The sequence below is a fragment of the Lagopus muta genome, chromosome 1 (assembly GCF_023343835.1).
Source record: "Lagopus muta isolate bLagMut1 chromosome 1, bLagMut1 primary, whole genome shotgun sequence".
NCBI lineage: Eukaryota > Metazoa > Chordata > Aves > Galliformes > Phasianidae > Lagopus > Lagopus muta.
This window is the reverse complement of record NC_064433.1, coordinates 112,701,101-112,720,832: the sequence shown is the minus strand read 5'-3', so window position 1 is coordinate 112,720,832 and position 19,732 is coordinate 112,701,101. Positions and strand designations below refer to the sequence as shown.

At 35.4% G+C, this 19,732-nt stretch overlaps 1 protein-coding gene across 1 annotated transcript in view; it reads right to left on the bottom strand.

The window, feature by feature from the left end:
• The window catches only part of CFAP47 (cilia and flagella associated protein 47), a 258,882-nt gene that overhangs the window by 31,680 nt on the left and 207,470 nt on the right, over nucleotides 1-19,732 (bottom strand). Inside the window, exons 59-60 of the mRNA XM_048953295.1 lie at nucleotides 798-957; nucleotides 95-189 (exon numbers count right to left, since the gene is read on the bottom strand). Coding sequence (XP_048809252.1) covers nucleotides 95-189; nucleotides 798-957 — 255 coding nt within the window. The remainder of the gene's footprint in view (nucleotides 1-94; nucleotides 190-797; nucleotides 958-19,732) is intronic.

Here is a 19,732-nt window from a genome sequence, read left to right as displayed (position 1 = left end):
AAAGTACTACCACAAATTCTCATGATCAAATTTTTGTGATAACACAAATTAATTTCCTTGCATTTACTGTTCAGGCTTTTTATTAATTACCTACCTGGAACTAATTTCTGATGTGGCGCTTCAGGTATTCCACGAATTGGATAGGTCCAGAGTATTCCCTGAATACCCCCATCCTCTGATAAAGTAACGCTATTCAGAGAATAAATGAACAGTATCAGTTCAGAAAATATGAAAGACTATCACTGTAATACTATCATCACGATTGACCACTGAGAATTTTTTCCTCCAAAGCAATCTAGAGTTACGAGATGCTGCATGCCTGAGACTCCTTTTTATCGTAAGTTGTAAGTAATAAGCTAAACATATCTCAGAAAAATATGGAATAAGATCCAATGATTTCAGAAAAGTCATACATCCACATACTTCAGTGTCTTAGATTATGTTAGCATCTGAGTATATGATCTCTTATGCCATATTATCTATGCTGATGCAAAGTTTATGCATTGCATAAACGTGTCCACAGGAGAACAACTATCAGTGAAAAATTAGAGACCTCTAAGAGCTTTCCTTTGCATTGCTTCTCCTTTATCCATAACTACACTCACAGCTAGTACTGTGCATTTTGTGAAGTACAGACTTTACAGGATACATTAAAAGCTCATGTTGGATGCCTATTGCTCTCAAAATCAGACACTTGACTCCCCTTTGGGAGCTATACACAAATATCTGAAGGAGAAAATGATGACAGGATTGAGTATCTTCAACTACTTTTTTTGCTTCCTATCAGAATAAATTACCTCTTTAAGTCTTTATTTAATTCAGCAGAATCCTCATAAGGCCAGTTCTCACCATTTTCCCTCATTACATGAATTACCATCACAGCCTCATGCATTATCATTGTATCTGGCATGAATAACACTGGGATTCCCAGTTTTTCTTTTGGAGCTAACCGGTTTCCTGTAGAACAGAATAGATTGTTACGGTATTTTGGAAATTTTGAAAATATTTAAATCCCTTTATTCACATATTTGCTTTTTTTCTTTTAGATACAATATTTAATTATTTTATATTTATATAAAATATAATATATAATATTTATATTTATATTTAATTAATTATATTTAAGGTGTGGGGGGCAGAATGGCGAGGCCGGACTCTTTTCAGTGGTGAGTGGAGACAGGACAAGGGGAAACGGCCAGAAACTGCAGCATAGGAAGTTCTGCACAAATGTGCGCAAGAACTTCTTTACAGTGAGGTGACGGAGCACTGGAACAGGCTGCCCAGGGAGGTGGTGGAGTCTCCTTCTCTGGAGATGTTCAAGACCTGCCTGGATGCCTACCTGTGCGACCTGCTGTAGGGAACCTGCTTTGGCAGGGGGGTTGGACTCGATGATCTCTGGAGGTCCCTTCCAACCCCTACAATTCTGTGATTCTGTGATTCTGTAATGTTTCAGAGTAATGTTTTATTCTCCCTGTGACAGTAAATTGCATTTTAAACTCCTCTTGCTACAGTCAAATCACATCTTAAAGTATCATTTGTGGTCTGTCCTCCTGTAAGAAGGTATTTTTCACATAAATTGTTCACATAAATTGTAGTATGGCTTTAAAAAAAGAAACAAAGCAAAACTGAAAGAAAACCTTTCAGACTTCTATTTACTGATAAAACTTTGAAAAGAGACCCAAGAAGACTCTGAACGCTCAAAACAAAAGAAGCAGGATAAAGTGAACTTCTACATTTAACATTCAGAGATTATATGTATAATATGTAAATAAATCCCACTATTTACTAGGGTCTAAATCATGTTTTTTGAACATTGGTGGGTTGCAATGTAGGCTCATAGCACTGTATTTAAAGAAAGTAATTCAAAAGTAATTTTAGGACATAATTAAAATACATTTGAAAGAGCTGATATTATGCTGTAGAAGCCATAGATATTCTGTACTATTTTTCATTTAACTGACATTTCTTAAAATGAAAAACAAACAAAAAATATGTATACCATCTATAAAGGTGACCTGACACATTCCATAATAAATAAAACATTTTCCAATGGCTTGCCAGTCTTCCAAGTGTCAGAATACCAAATTCAAAGTGTGTTGCAGTAATAAAGTTATAGGTAAATCACATAAATTAGAACAAGAATATCATACTGTCTTTTCATTATCAATCTGTTAAAGAATTCTTGAAAATTCATGGAACTGACATCTCCAGGTTAGAGATTCAGCTTTTGTCTTTCTGTAGAGAAAGCAAAGCTAAGATATATGTTCTAAATATTTGAGTTCATTTTTTCATGTCTACTACAATGTACACGTGGTAAGAGAGGAATATCTGTATTGTTCCCTGGGTGTGACTGAATCTATAGAAGTTAGAATGTATGGGAGAAGCATTGCTCTACCTGTGGTTGCTTCCTCTGATAAACAAAGACTGTTGTGTTCTCAAAAAATGTCGGCAGGGAAACTTTCATGTTTCCCTTCCTATAGACAGAGAGACTTAAAGGTGAAGATCCCTGCATACACATTTATTCCATTGCAATCATGTGCAACTTTATTGTGGATTTTGTCCATTTCTTTCCTGGATTTTTTTGCTTTTTGTCATTGTAGTCATTGTGGCAGGCTGCCACTCACATTGCAAAAAGGCTGTATCAAGCAGAGAAAGCAGCTTCTCTTGCCCCTCATTAGCACAAGCTTTAACTTGCCACAAACTGCTTTCCCCCTACTTTTTGCTATGCATGTAGGAAAACACTTTCTCAGCTCTTTCAGCACGACTATACCTAAGAACCAGAAGACATTAATATACATATATACAATTTCAGTAGAAATCAGGAAGACAAACCAAGTAGATTCTATTTGTCTGTGAACATCATGTATTCAGCTAGGGTTACCAAGAAAGCATTCCCTCTCCATGCCCTCTACAGTTGTACCTATAAATTGCAAGCAAAAAATTGCTGTTGCATCAGCATCACAATAATTAGAAAATATACAAGGAGGAGCTGCTCAAGCTAATTTTTGGTCTGTAGTGTTGTGCCAGGATAGTTTGCAACTTTAAACAAATAAAATAATTCAGAGGGTTTAATAACAATAATAACAATATTTCAGAGGGTTTAAAGTAGAACAGGGTCTTACTAATACCATTTGCAACTAACATGACAAATAGAACAGGCTGTAAAATGATATTTTGCTGCACTACATATATATTGCATATACTGTCTGAACAGCAGATTAATTATGCCTGTTACAGGACACAGTGATATTTTAACAGTAAATTTTAATACAGAACACATATGGTATCATTCTGGGTCATTCTAGCAGAAAATTAGTTATTAAACATCATGAAAAGACAAATTTTCATGTAAGTGTTGAAATGGAATGTGTTCACATTTTTAATAAACATTTTCCTTATTAGAAGCTGTTCATAATGACAATAATTTTTATATTACCAGGCTTGCCTGCAGCTGTCAAATAACCAACTGGTTATTAACTGCTAGTAAAGATTTATTTCCTTATGATTTTGCATAGTTAATAAGATAAATGAAATAGGCCTAATTGCAAGAGCCACATATTTCTTCATGTTTCTCTTTTCTCATTCCCATTAAGAAAATGTGGGTGAGGAACTGCTGCATATGGGCAGTTTTAGTACAAATCAGCATCACTAGGTCATTCCACAAACTCTTCATAATAAATACACAGCAAGATACTTTTTCTGAGTAAAGCTGCAACACATTTGTTAAAAAGCTTTGAGCCCGATTTTTATAATACCTTTGTTCTATGTCAGTGTCCCTTAGGAAACTGCCAGAGCTGTCAGCATAAGCTCAGTTGACCCTTTACAAGAATGAAGCCATCTGATTCAAACCAAGCATCACAGTTGGAGTCAACTGCCCTATGGAAAAGCAAATCTCCCACATTATTTCATTTGCTAGTCTGTTTTTTAAGCCTTGACTCTCACCTCTCCAAAGGGACAGTGGAGAACACTGACTGTAAAAGAATCCTTGGACTTGACTTCTGAAGCTTAAGACTAGAGCTCTAAATTAGATACTTAAATCAAAAGAAGTGTAATTTAAATTATCTGCTTCACTTCTATGGAACGCATCACTCAGATTGAGTTCTATGTAATTTTTGTGTCAGTCCTAGGAAGCATAGCACATTTGAAGTAACAAAAGTAATGAGCCAGTGGATCTCTGTAGCAGAGATTTTCTTTGCAAGGATTATAGATGGGTAAAAATGCATTTGTTGCCTCTACAGTAGCATGGGAAAATGTTTAAGAGCAAGCATCCAACGTAGAGCCACTCTGATAAAACAGTGATTATGATGAGCAAAACATCCAGCAACATCTTTGAAGAGAGTCACCAACCTCTCATTTAACTTTATCCCAGTTCAAGTCATGCATTTTTCACATCAGTAATGTACTTGGATCACAAAGTTTCTAGTCACTGAAGGGACTATCTCCTTGATGCATTGCTGTTAAGTCTGTAACATCTCAGAGTACCTCCCATTTACAGCACCCAGTAGAACAACAATCAGTTCAGTTCCCTCAAACTGAAAAAGAGAGATAAGGAAGAGCTCACTGTGTCTTCTGATGTGGAGCCATTTAACAGTGGTTTCTTTTTTTTCTCTCTTAACAGTTTCTCCATGAAAATTACAAACATAGAATAATTCAAATTAAAACCACAGTTGGCCCCACTAAAATTAACACTAGTCACACAGATGTTAATCCAGTATAATCAGGTTTGTTTTCTCCCATCAACCTCAGGATTTGGAAAGGGCAGCCTCCAGGATATTTGCAGACAACAGATGATGCTAAGGAAGGATTGTTATTTATTTCTTTAGGAACTTATCTTGAAAAGGATCACCAGCATTCCAGTAAGTATCTGAAGTACATAACAAAACAAAACAGGCATGTGTATTCTTCATTTATGTTCACTGCTAGAAGAGGTAAAAGCTTGACTCATATATGAAGACGAAGATGTTTTCTATTGTAGCTCTTCCAGAGGTTCAATGCTGAATTCCAGGAGTTGCAGAAAGAATAGACAGCACTTCTACCTTAACTCTTACTAAGGGTGGGAAGGCAAACTTGTTTTTGTTTGCATCTTTTTTTTTTTTTTTTTTAAAACATCTCCAAGAGGATGCTTGAAGTGTTGATTCACTTCTGGTACAACATTATCACAGCCATTTATTACAGGTTCTAATTAGCAGACTGTAAGAATACAGTACGCTGTTAATCTGCCTACATTAGTTTTGTAGTCAGTTTCAATGAGAAGAGGAATAAAATTTTCTGGATCAACAGCCATCAGTCAACAACCTCTATGTGTGAATATACTCAAAACCTGACTTACTCTCACTCTGGACAACTTTACCTTACCTTGCTTGAGCAATAGAGGGGATGGATGAGAGGTCCCTTGAGCCCTAAATGATGTGACTGTGCAATTCTTTTTTATATACGTCTGAAGTTAACTGGGAAGATAATTGGTTGCTCAGCCTCTCAAGTAATCACAGACATGGAGAGTGAACAAAATTAAACTTGGTCTAACTTATGCTTTTTCATGGCACATATAGTATAACTCCCGTTTGCACCTTCTCTAGGGCAAAGATGACATGTAATGCAGTACAAGTTAGTTCAACCTCTATATATATATTAAAAAAAAGCATCTAAAATGATAACGATGCAATCTCATCCTGCTTTTGATGGTTACACTATCATTTTTTTTCTTTCTTCAGTTCAGTTTAAGTAGACAAAATGAAAGAGATATTCCTTTCACAGATGGTCCACAGTGGTTGTATTTTTAGGACGAATCTGTTTCCTCAATTATGGATTATTTCACTAAAAGTTAGAGTTGTCCTTTGCCCTACATCTGAAAGTTTCAGAGAATCACTGAATGGTTGAAGTTAGAAAGGACCTCTGGCAGACACGTGCTCCAACCTGTCCAGGCAGGGCCACCCAGAACAGGTTGCCAAGGCCCACATCCAGGCAGCATCTGAAGATCTCCAAGAAAGGAGACTTCTCCACCTCTCTAGCAACTCATGGCAGTGTATGCACAACACAGAAGTGCTTCTTGAGTTCAGAGGGAACCTCCTGTGCTCCAGTATGTGTCCATTGCCTCTTGGCAACACTGAAGAGAGCCTGGCTCCATCTTCTTTGCACCCTCTCTTCAAGTATTTATAATCATTGACAACATCCCTCCAGTTCCTTTTTTGAAAACTATAAGTCGTGAATATGCAACTCACACACTAATAAGCAATTTCACAAATGACTGGTTAAAACTTGAAAAGTCACTTTGAGAAAGAAATGCCACAAATGAAAGGATGGATGTTTGACTCTTTAACCGAAAGGCTTCACACCTTCACTATCATAAGCACACAATAAAATGTATTAGGTACAGCATGTTTATAAGCTTTGTTTGTAATTCTATGAATCTTGTGTTAATACCATTTTGTACATTTCTGGCAGAGTCTTTCAGGCTTATTTTATTAAGAGATTTAATTTAGAAGGTTTTCTTCTGGTACTAAATAATTGATACAAGTTAAACATTTGCTATTTAGATTAAAATTAATTGATTGAGAACAGGGCTCAGTAATTAAATATGTTGTTTCATTTAATGTAATTTAGTTTGCTTTTAAACAAAGCCCGTCTAAAAGGCTTAGCACAAAATTTCCTATTTCATTTACAAAATTATCATTTTCTAACTAACAGTCTATTATGCATTTGTGGACAAAATAAAAACCATTATTTTTATAGAAATACCGACTGCATTTATTTATCACAGATATGCAGTGTCATCTCGTCTTAAAAGGTTTAAGCACACCAAGGGGAAAAAAAAAAAAAAAATGGCTCCAAACATAGGAATTCACCTCTTTAGCATAACCAAAAGAAGAAAAAATACACTTAAGGTCTTTAACTCTTGGGAACTTTCAAAAAATATATGAAACAAAGATTGTGAAATCTGTGAAGAGCACACACTCTTACTGAGGATAAGTGAACAATAATTTTTTTTAAGATTCCCACTGTAAGATAACTGTGTAGTGTATTTCAAAAGAAAGTCTCCACCACTTTCACACCACATTTGATGGCTCAATTTGGTGGAAGAAAGGGTCTTATTTAATACATGGATTACATAACAGTTTAAAACCTAGCTTAGCCTAGATATTGCTGATCTCCTAAACCCCAGTAGATTTAACCTTCAGTTATGTGTTACAGAGATGCCAAATATTTAAAACAAATAAAAAAATTCACATTCATGTCTGTGCCACATTCAAAAATATTTTTCATGCCTGCCGATATGTTCTGTATTCATATTGGCAGCACCGGATATCATTGCAATTTCTCACCACTGGCATTTTGATGATGGACTTTGTGAAATTCAGCCAGCAAACACATTAGGAAAGACACACGAACTAAAGAAGACGAGAACAGCAAGAAAGCAAAATTGAGTAGCAGTGCAGAACAGTATGTAGGATGCAAGTGAGAACAGGAAGATGATTACAAAGATAGAGAATAGTTGGTAATACAACTTGGAAAAAAAAAACAACACAAGACATCTTAGGGACCAAAAGAAGGGTGACAGACATAGTGACTTGCAAAATGATTCTATAGCGGTGAACAGAAGTGGAGACTGCATCATACGGAAGTCACTTTGCATAGGGAATGCCAAATAGGTAAGAGAAAAGACTGATATAATCAGGAATGAATGGTAACAATTTTATAATTATTCTATGGCCTAACATTTTTCCAGTACTTTATGGCATACTAACAGTTCCACCTGCTTTTTCATTTTGGAAACAGAATCTTACATGCTCTGCACTGATAATGGGAAAACTATATCCCACTCTATCTCCTTCTTCCTCTACAGCAGTGAATTAACAGTATTCCGTATTTAAGGAAGCACAGCCTACTAGCTCTTAGTATCCTCCCAAAATCTTTCTAGTGTCTAGCCATAAAAAAACAAACAAAACAAAGAAAAACACGAAGTTTTATCCTTTTGCACTCAAAGAAACTTCACATTAATCTACAATAAAGTATTAGGCAAGTAAATTAAGAGTACACCAGCTTCACCTTTCCTTAATCTTCTTCTAGACCCAAACTCACACAAAAATGTCTTTGGTCTATGGTTGAAAGAAAACAGCAATTGCTCCAGTTCAGGCATAATTCAGTTTTAGACATATGTCAAATATCTTATTATTTTTGACATATATATTTTCACTTTCATTTTAAACTACTCCTGGATATACATATCTCTTAATCCTATCTCTGAAGACGCAGACAAATTCTGAAGCTAGGGCAGATTTTAATCAATATCTGGAAAATACTGTAAAATTGGTAGTGACGTTGGTGCTGCTATATCCTACTTTTTATATTCAACAAAACACTGTACTACCTATTACAAGTTTTCAGATGTATTGCAATTCATATAAAACTGGAAACAGATACAAGTCTCCAACTGACTCCTGTACATGAATGAGATACAGTGATTACTCAGCACTTCTGCTTTTTCCAAAGTTGTTTTCTTGGCATATTTTATACACTTTGAAAAATCCAGTTGAGCTATTACTCTCCTCTGTGAGTTACACATATATCTATTTCCTGAGTTATAAATTTTCATATTCTTCATCATTCAAGGTTCACAGGTTTTTGTAGTAGGGCAGAATTGATCCCTATGTTAGTTTCTGCAGGTTTTTTTTTTTCAGTTGTTTCCTAGTACTCCAGAAAATTGTCAAAGTTTTTAAGAAGAATCCCTCTTGAAAAGCAGCTTCTGCCCACTAATGTGACATAGTCATAAAACAATACTCCTGTGAGTCACAGAAGCCATCACATAGAGAAGAACGTATTATTCACATGGAGGGAGAATTTCTAAACTAAAATACTTCCCATATTAGCAAGTTTCTTTCTTCTGGAAATAAAATTTCTGTATTGCAGCAAATGAGATTTCTTGCTATTAATATTAAAAGGCTTTTTAGTGATATTATAAGAAAGGGTCTTGGGATTTAATTGAGATTTGTCCTGGCATAAATTGATTTTAGTTTCTTTTCGTTATGACAGCAATTGGTCAGCAGTCAGCAATTGGACAGCAGTCAGGTTTGTTTTAGGATGCTTTGAGTTTAGAGATAAAAAGTAAATATCTGTGCAGACTGAATTATCTATGATTCTATGTTTTTTTATTCTGTTTGGAATACAAAATGGTTTACAAGAGTGCAAACACAGGATGATACCACAGGTCCACAACAGTAAATACGATTCAAAAAAGCCACAACAGGAATACAATCTTGTAAAACAAGTTTAGAGATATTAGGGAATACAGAACTGAATAAACAAGAACAGGATGTAAGAATAAATTTATTTATGCTGACTGCATTAAGACAATTAAGACATAAAAATAAATCCAGTCAGATCCTAAAACTGGTGAGGAAAGAATACACTTTTCTAGCCCTCTAAGCAAGCACAGAAGTTGAGACATTCATAACTTCTTGACATTGCCTTCCAATGCCTGTTCATTGTTGAAGACTGGTGCTGTCAAGCTTAGGAAACAGTGTGGTACCAGGAGGATAAGCATCTTTATAACCTTTTTAACTATTTTACTTTTCTGCATTATTTGGGATTCTAAATTGCAGTGGTATTGTAAATGGACTAACAATAACTCTTTTAGTACTCTGACACATTAGAGAAACAAGAATTTTTTGGCTCTAGTTATGCCCCCTTTTGCCCACTGAGTTTGGTTGTTCCTGTGTGGAGCCTGGAGCTGAGAACAGTGATCCTTCTGGTCCCTTCCAAATAAAGATATTCTAAGATTCTATGATTAACAGTTCTAGATTCTACCTTTTCATTCGTAATCCTTAGGCAGAACAGTAGTTTTTGGAGCTGTGGGTTCAGTCTTTACATGAACTATTCAAAACACTGTTTCTTTAAACTTTTCCACTATTCAGTAACTTCGCAGATTGAATTTCTTTGTTTTTCTCCATGTAAGTGAAATATTCTAAGGCTAAACAGAATATTGCTGCAATGCAATTGGAGCACTTGAGTTTAGACTAGGAGCTAATATCTTCAGAGAATATCCTCCAGCTTTGTTTTCTTTGTGTTACTTCTCTTTACAGGAAAAGTTCTGTTGCACAATTTTTAGTCCTTTCTCTCAGACAGCAAAACAAACATTTCTAAATCTTCACTCTACTGTATTCTATATGCACACATCATAAAAAACATCAGCTGCAAAACAGCTGTCAGTTTTAGTAAAGCTCATTGGAAACAGTGAGCTTTCCACAGAAATTGCATATGATGCATTAATAACAAAAATAACACAGATCTTGGTACTTTTTCCCTCCTAATGTTATCTATGAGTTCATGATGTTTCTTGTGGCATAATGCAAGTGAAAAAGGGGGGTAAAGAGGGAATCATACACTCTGAGAAGAAGGTTTCAGGATTGTATTTACAAAATTCTATTGGGAAAAAAAAATTCTTCAGAGAAGAAAAAGGACCCTCATTTCTTATACATTTATTAGTGATTATTTTGATTATTTCTTTGGCCTTTGCAAAAATGAAGTTAAGTAGGCCTAAATGTTGTTGCTGTATGATTTTATTACAATTTTAGGAGCGAGCACTGATTTAACTGTAGTGGTCTCTTACAGAGATCATCAATCATACGTCAACTATAACAGTTTAAATAATACATCTTATGTTCTGGCTTTGATCACTTTCATGCAAAACCTGCTCCAGAATCTATTAAGATTACCAGCCCTAGAAAAGGTAAGCAAAGAAATATCAACAATCATCCAATAAGAAACTTTTGAGCTGTTAAATGCCTTTCTAATTCAGAGACATTTTGGATATTTATGGTCACAGCAGTGATTTACATCAACTTTCTCTCTTCTTTTTTTAATGAATAATGCTTCCAGCCAGAATCGCTTATCTCTTATAGATCTCAAACTAAAACTAACCTCAGACTCTACACTAATTTACCCTGTCTACATGAACTTATCTTTTATTGCCATTGTGGACTCGAATGTGATTTATGCATATACCATGTAAGGACTCATCAGTTTTGAGATCTGTAGAAGGCAACATGTGCTAACATTACCAAGTAGAGGGACTTAATTTACAAGTAAATAGGTTCCAAGGAGTTTGAAAAGCCAGCTACAATTTCTCTAACTGATAACAGTAGCAAAAAGAAAGAAAAAAAACTATTTCAACTTAATCCACAGTTTGAAGAATTAATTAAATCTTTGTATCCAAGTAACTAAACTATAAGAAAATTTCATTCTTTGGTAAAGAGACAAAACAGTAAGGAAAAAAAAAAAAGGATTATTATAATACAGTTTGTGATCTTGCACTTAAAGAGCAAGTAAAGCAAAGTTGGCAAGATGGAGATCATTCAAAACTTCCTCAACATCTATTGACATTATGTTACTATGATGTGTATTGTGGTCTTGCACCACTGTGTTTGATAAACCAGAGCTGCTTGTTTTTGCAATATCGAAAAGTGAATGTGTTATTCATACAAGTCTGAATAACAGCGATTTTAACAATTAACTTCTTATTTTCCTATTTAATAGAGAAGATTTTTTTAGTGGTTGAAAAGAAGGAGCTGAAAAGGTCTCTAAAATGACCACACACAATTCATCTGCAGGTTATATGTCGCAGAGGTAATACAAATTGCAACTAAGCACATTCATTCATTTATGTAATTGACATTCATTTTCATAAAGGAAGTGGGTCTTGTAATTAATATATATCAATTTTCTATGATTTGTTAATCATTGTTTTAACTTAAGATCTATTATGGAGAAAAAGATTTTATCTATAAGGGATTTTCAGTGTTCGTTAAGTGATCAGATGAAGGTTTGACAATTCAAGATAAAATGTTATTGCAAAACTTGTGTTTACTTCACTCAACAAAACAAGAATATTTAGGAAACACAAACACTGCTATCCAGTGAAGATTTTTTTGTTGCATGCTTCAAAGTTTGTGAGATATTATGCCTGGTGATCATAAAGGTTATGTTTCAGACACTGTATCTAACTGCAACATAGATCTTAGTTCTGCTTCTCCCAGGGACACCCAAATTCTATCTAATACTTGATATCAAAATCCTCTCTGCAAGTTTAGGTACTATGATTCATGAGCAAGACAAGTGTCACATTAGAACAGACACAAAAGCCAAGTTACACTTAAATTGAAAAATGGCAAACATTTTTTCCTCTCTTCTTCCCTTCCCCTTTGCAGTGATGCAAATCGTCAAAGAAATAATATTTGTTAAACCTCAACATTTATATCAGATTCAAGGTAATCATTACAGGTGTTTATGAATGATAATATTAACCTGATTTCCATGTAAAACAGGAAAGGTTTCAGCATAAATTCTGTAAAAGCTGAAAATGAGGACCTATATACATCATAAGATGTAAAAGAGAAAAAAAATAAGACTTAAATTGAGAGGAAAAAGGTGGCAGTGGTTAAGTATTCTTTTTGCAAATATGCACTGACAGATACAACTCCAGAAGCTTCATCAAACCAAAACAGACCTTGCCTAATCATCCACGTAATATGACAGAAAAGTAAATCAGGGAATCTAATTTCCCCTTGTAAATGAAAGATATCAATTTTTAATGAGAATGTGAATAATTTATTTTTTCCCCTATAAGAAATATTTTGAATACTTTATTAATCTTAGCAATAGTATGACAAATTTCTAAAGAGAATTGAAGCAGTAGAATAGTAAGGACATGGTGTTCATTTTAATTAAATTATTCCTCCCCTACAGTGAACAATTTTAAAGTCACCATTTATCAAGAACAGGAGCTGTAGTAACATTGACACAGGTTAGGTTTAATAATATATAGTGGACATGGAGAAATACATAATTTCAGATGAACATGTAGGTATTGCCACAACTAAAATATTTATCAAAATAGTTGCACACACACACACAAAAATCACACCAAGTCATATTACAGCAATTAGAATAGATGCCTGACACATACATTTACATTTCCTGTAATTTCACTACAACTGAAGTATATGTTCTTTCTTATTTAGGGATTGTCTCAGATATAAGAAATTAAACATACCAAAATATGCTACTGAAATATCAACTTCATCCACCACTCAATGACACAAAATGCATCTTTCCCAGCATGAATAACTTGTCTGAATTATGAATGCAACTCTTAGCAGCTATTCTTTCAATTAATCACATACCCTGCCACAGAACTAAACGTATTATTTGAACACATTTGTGAAAATTGGTTTTCAAAGATACAAATATATCTGTCCTCTTTAAAATCCAGTCTTTAGTATGTTAGAATTTTGCCAACATAGATACTTGACAAGTGTTGTTAATGACAGGTACTGAATGGGGAGCAGAGAACAAGGGCAGACATCCAACTTCCTTTGATATGTTCAGTGACTACAATGCTAAATCCAGGAAGAGTACAAGTTACAGAACCCCTTTATGATTTGGCCATTGTCCTTTGTGGGAAACCCACAAGATAATGAAGTGAAATCTCTGGCATGCTATTGGGATTATTGCCTAAAGGGGTACGGAAATTATGATGGGGAACAGGGGAAACAGAAGATTTGCAGAGTACAAAACTTACAGGAAGTTAAGAGAAGTGAATATGGGAGAGAAAATAGAAAGACTGAAGTAGATGAAGAAGGAAAAGCATAGGAAAATAAAGGAAAGAGGATAAAAGACACCAGCTGTGTAAGCAGGTGCTGATCAGTAAAGCTGTCTGCCTAAGCCTCAGCTCAATCACTATCTTTTACTCTTATTAAATCCTATTTCTAACTATCTTCTGTGTAAATACACTTCCTATTCTGAATCTCTGTGTGTCAGTGAGTAGCAAACTTTAAGCTGGAATAGACAGCAAGGAGGATATGGCTCTAGCATCAGCTGTGGTAGAATGTTTAAAAACAATTACCAGAGGGAGCAGTGCTTTGTGTTGGTGGCAGGATGTCAGCTGCTGTCTTATATCAATCCATACTAGCCAGCAAGGTCATCAGTGTCTGGGAAAATCCATGATAAGGATCAGTGACTGGCCATCAGACTGACTTTGCATATTAGGTCAGACTTAAATCTGTGCTAGTTTAGTATTCAAGAGACTAGCAGTCACGCATGGACATATGAGCTGGTGAACAAATACATACAAATACATTCTGCTGGTGAACATCATGCAAGATTAACCAGGAAGTGGGAGCAGACCAGGATCCAAAAAGACCCAAAGTCTATGCTGATGTCCAGGTAAGGAGCCACAGATCTGAGTACTGAAGAAACTTAAGTTGCATGATAGCATTCAGAAGACCTGAGGGTAGTGTTAATGCATCAAGAGAGTGAGGGCAACGTCTGTACCTCCAGCACAGCTCAGTGCCAATCAGTCAAATACCCGAAAATGCAGCAGGCTGTCCATGCTGTTCATAATTACATGTGTGCTAGCTGTCTTTATGGGAATGCTGGTAAAGGCACTGCTCTCTGCACTGAACTCTGGGATTGGTTGTGTTTGTACTCTGTGTGCGTGCCTGCCAGTATGTCTGGGGGAATAACTGCTCAGCTTGACTGCTGTGAGGCAGAAGACCCTGACTCAAATTCATCTCTGTAAGATAGGAAAACTAAATCTTCATGGTTCCAAAGATCATTGAACTCTAATCTTTAACAGTTAGATGTTCACACTGTGTTTTTATTAAGCATTCTAAATCTTTCACTACATCATAGACCCTCTTAATTTTACGCTTTATTCGGCAAGATATTTTCTGCTATGGTAACAGCTTCGAATCCAACTAAGAAATATATTGCTAAACTAAAGCTCAGCCAATGCTGACTCCAACAAGAAGTAGAAAATAAATGTCTGCATGTCCAACACATTCAGACAGTTTTCCTAAATAACCGCAAGGACTACTAAACAAAAGGAAAGAAAACAAAACAACCTTTCCCTTTGTATTCAAATTGAGATTACATGCAACAGAAAGTGATGTTGCAATTTAAGACTATTTTCATAAAGCAACAGTGTTATATATCTATCAAAGAGTTGTCAGGTAGAACTATGGGTGGAGGTGGTAAACAGAATGTATAGAGCTCTGGATGAAAATTATGTATTTGGCAGGGCAATTATGGAAATCCATGTGGGATTTTTTTTTTTTTCCACAAATAAGAAAAAACAAGACACTCAATTTTGATATACATAGGTCTGTACTACACTGCACTAAATTCCAGGAGATTCCAGGAACAGCTTGGTGTTTGCAGTCTCCTCAGTATATCACTCCAACTAAGTATCAAGGCTTTGTGAAAAAGTCTAACAGTTCATAGAATCATAGAATCACAAGGTTGGAAATAACCTGAAAGATCATCTATTTCAACTGTCTTCTCATTACCACTGCTACCACAAATTAAACCATGTCTCGTAACTCCTCATCCAGGCGCCTCTTGAACACTGCCAGAGATAGCAACTGCACCACCTCCCTGAGCAGCTATTCCAGTGCCTGACCACTCTCTGAGAGAAAAAGTTCTTCCTCATGTCTAACCTAAACCTCCTCTGGCACAACTTGCAGCCATTTCCCTGGGTTCCTGTTCATTGCCTGGGTGAAGAGGCCAAGCCCCTCCTCACCAGTCTCCCTTCAGGAAGTTGTAGAGTGCTGTCTTCTAAATACCAATATACAGTGACTCCTCATACTATCACTGAAGCCTGGACTATGGAAAATGTGGGATACTATTTAGGAGGAGAAGGAAAAGGGTCGGAGTAGGGATCAGAACATCATACTGAAACAGACAAACAAAAAGCTTTAAGGCTGTGAAATAAAACTTTAAAAATGAAGCTGAAGCACACTTCAGTAGGGCATTTAAATTAAATTTTTGATTAAGAGAAATCTTAAGAAAGAGAAATCTAATGACGTCTAGTTGGACTAGATGATCTTGTAGGTCCTTTCCAACCTTGTTATTCTATGCTTCTAAGGATCAACCGTTCATTGATTTTGAAGCTTGAGACACTATTGAGAAGGGCTGTGTTTCCACTATGGCTAAAAATTGTGATTTAGGTACTGAGTACATACTATATATAGAATTTGACTTTCACTTAGCTTTTTTTGATACTTGAGACTCGTTCTTCATTTCAGTCTAAAAGGCCATTTCTTCTTTAACAAAACAATCAGCCAAAAATCAATGAAAACATTTTACAAAAAAAAAAGAGCTCTGGACAAACTCATTGTAGGAAAGAAGTGAACATTAATTCAACACTGTAGCTATCAAGCATTCTTAAGGCATAAAACTTCTGTGTTGAAAATTTAGTTTCAGTACTGACTTCAAGCATTTATGCTTTGAATAGTTAAAAAAATAAGTGTAAATTGCCTCTTTTCTTGAGGACAAAATGTAGTAATAAAAAATAAAAAAATAAAAAAATAAAAAAAATTGAAGTTAAAACCGACAAGTTCTTCCTTCTTTCATTCCCAAAAATCGTCTTGTGAAAAATATCAAATTTAATCACAATCTTCAATTTTCAAAACTGTTATGCAGAAGATTCATCCTCTTTCCTACATATATGTCCTCATTTAAATATACATTTTAAATATGCATTACTTTGAGGTAGTGTTTTCAAGAACCTTACATCTACATACTTTTTCTGTCTTTCTGTCTACTTTATAATTAATATCAGTATCAGAAGAGGGTTGTTTGCTTGCTTTTTGTTTAGTCTGCTGTCCACTTTCAGCAGAATTAGACATAGGTCTCTAACACTCCTTCAGTGCATTATGAAACTCCTCTGGATAAACAAGGACATTCAACTTAGACACAGCAGTGAAGCAAAAACTACAGCATACTGAAAAATTATCCTTTTCTATCAGGAAGCTGCTGGCTAGTTTAGAGATGGCTGGAAACAATCATTAGATTGTAGGTGGCATGAAGCATTGATGTGGAAGAATCTTGCACAGATGAATTCAAAGGAAACAGAGACATATTGTGGAGGACAGGTATAACAGATATAAGACCAAATTCTAGAAAATTGAGCTTTGTTTAGGCTTGCTTCTTGAGTAGCAACTTGTTTGATATTGCTGATAATTGTCACACTGTACACATGTGGCTGGCAGTAGATTAATGCAGATAATTTAACTGCTAATTTAGGGCTAGAAAATTTGGTCTAATGTCTATAAAAATCTGTAAATACAGATTGAAAGAAAAGTGTCTCTAGAGTTTTCAGTGCATTTAGTAGCTAAACAGATCAAGATTAGAAGCAAGAACTAAGAAATGAGGGAGAGAGGAAGTAATTGTATCTTATTGAAGGACACATGGCTCCATCTTGTCCACTCACAGCTGTTACCAAATAGCTTAGCAGCAATATGCTGTAGAATTAATAATCTTTTCATTTTCTAGTTCTATTGAAATTAAGGGAGATAATCCCTTATCAAATTTTAAAATACAGTAGATGTTTTTAAGTAGAGAAATAGGCTAAGATAAAGTTAAATAACAGCCTTCTGGGAGGCCAATTCACATAGTTTAAATGCTCTGAAGTGCTGTATTCAGGTGCTCAATAACAAGCCATGAGATTCTGATGAAATGTACTGCATGGTCTGAATTAAATCTGTGAGGCAATTATACATTTAAAATCTGTTTTCCACCATAAATCTACATGGGAGGACTGTACAAAAGATGAATTTCTGTTATCTTTCCTGAAGATCATTTTTCTCCCTCTCTCTCCTTTTACAACATACGAAAGCATGCTGAAGTAGATAAATCGTTTCCAAGTTAATGTACTGTTCTACTCTTTGAATTCAAGGGACTGATTTTAAAAGAACAACGACCAGCTATCAACACTTTCTATTAAGCTTATAGTATTGCATTTCACTTAGTTATTTCACTAAAACAGTTGCCTGGATTTGGAAAAAAAAAAAAAAAACAAGTAAAGATATGCCCACCCTGTATAATATGTAAACAAAGGTAAAAATAACGCCTATAACAGACTAGAAGTATATACAATATATGCCCTGAAACTCCAGAAAACTACAAGGAACAAACTCCAAGTTTTATGGCTCATTGTACCAGGATACTTTCCTGTTTTGTTGTACCAGTATATGAAGCAAACATTTTGGTGCTGAAAAGTATATATAAATCATTAACCCTATAAATCCCACCACCTATAATTAGCCTTTCCTGATAAGAATATTTTTGAGCAGAATCTAATCTGCTAATTCTCATAGTCAGCTTTCAGGAGTGCCTTACAATGTGACACAAAAATGTTGCTCCTGATTATCAATTTTCTCCATGTGAGGAAAGCCTTGAATGTATTGAGATTTTAGGGAGCTCTCCAGAGTTTCCCATGCTGACAGTGGAGACAAATCTGCACTCAAGAATGCCACCAGCTTGAATGCACTGACTTTGACAGCATATGCCTCTGGAAAAAAATATATGGCATAGACTATACCACTGCTGTTGTCACATCATGTTCCAGTAGTGTTATCCTTTTAAATAAAGTATGCTTTTCCAACAGCTATAACATTAGATCACTACTCTTACAAAGTTTTCACATGGTTGGGAGATTTAAGTCAGGGTGATTCAGCCATCAGGAATTTGCCATGTACATGGACTAGGAAGGAGTCCTATGCGTTTCTCTCTTGTTAGAAATTTTACAAAGCAAATCTGCATCTATACAAGCTTCTGAGTTCCACAATGGCACTTATCAGAATCAGGCAAGATGCTAGCTCGTGGTTCAGACAAGACTACAGCCACTTACATAGGCAAAAAATGGCCAAGACGACAGAACGTTATTGACATGAATGCGCTCTGAGAAGGTTGCTACATTGTGGTGAGCATAAACAGTCATTTCTTTATGAGCATGTGTAATCTGTGTTGAAGTTCACCTGCGTGTGATGCAAAGACTAATCAGACATATTACAGGTCCTCAATTTTGGATTGATTTTACTGGGTAGGTTGATAAGGTGTGAGAAATTATCTAAGTCTTGAAAGATAAGAAAAGTTTAAAAATGCATACAGAAATGCTGAGATGGTACTAACAGCACAGGGGCTCTACTGGAGACAACAAAAAATGAAAAGGCGCAAAAAATCAAAGGGAAGAAAGTGCAGCTGGCAACATCATGCATCAGTACATTCCAAGAACAGCAGCTGACCTTTCCCCAGATGACTGATGTCAAATCACTCAGCAGAGATGCATCGTGTGTCTCACTGGGAACATTGAGCATATTAATAGTTAGTCAAGTTACATATTAGCCCTGGTTATCTACTACATGGATTAGTGAATAAATTGAATCTGTGTATTCATAAGTTGCACACATGCTGACTGCAGGATCTCTATGCACACTAACAGATGTCTTCCATGAGTCTCACTGTCCTGATCTGAAGTCAGACAGACATCTAACACTTACCTGTGAAGCCTTTTGGCACTGATTTTACCCAATTGTGAAATACTTAATGAGACAATCAAAGAGAAAGCTCAAGCCAACAATCTCAGCCCTAAGTTTTAGAGTGAATTAGATTCAATCCAAGCTGTTTTATCTAGATTTACATAATTTCCAAATTACTTGCCTAAATAAAGTGCTCAAATTCAATATTAGTTACTGTCATCACTCCAGAATTTTACACTTTACAGAAGATATTCAAGAAAATCTAACTCGAGAACCACAAATTCTGTCTTTCCACATGCTAGCATATTCACCACAGACACTAGAGGTCAGTCTCATGGACAATGAAGGCTTTTGATCTAGAACTAAGCTGTGTATTTTTCAGAAAGAACCTTGTGTAGCACAAATAATTCATATATTCC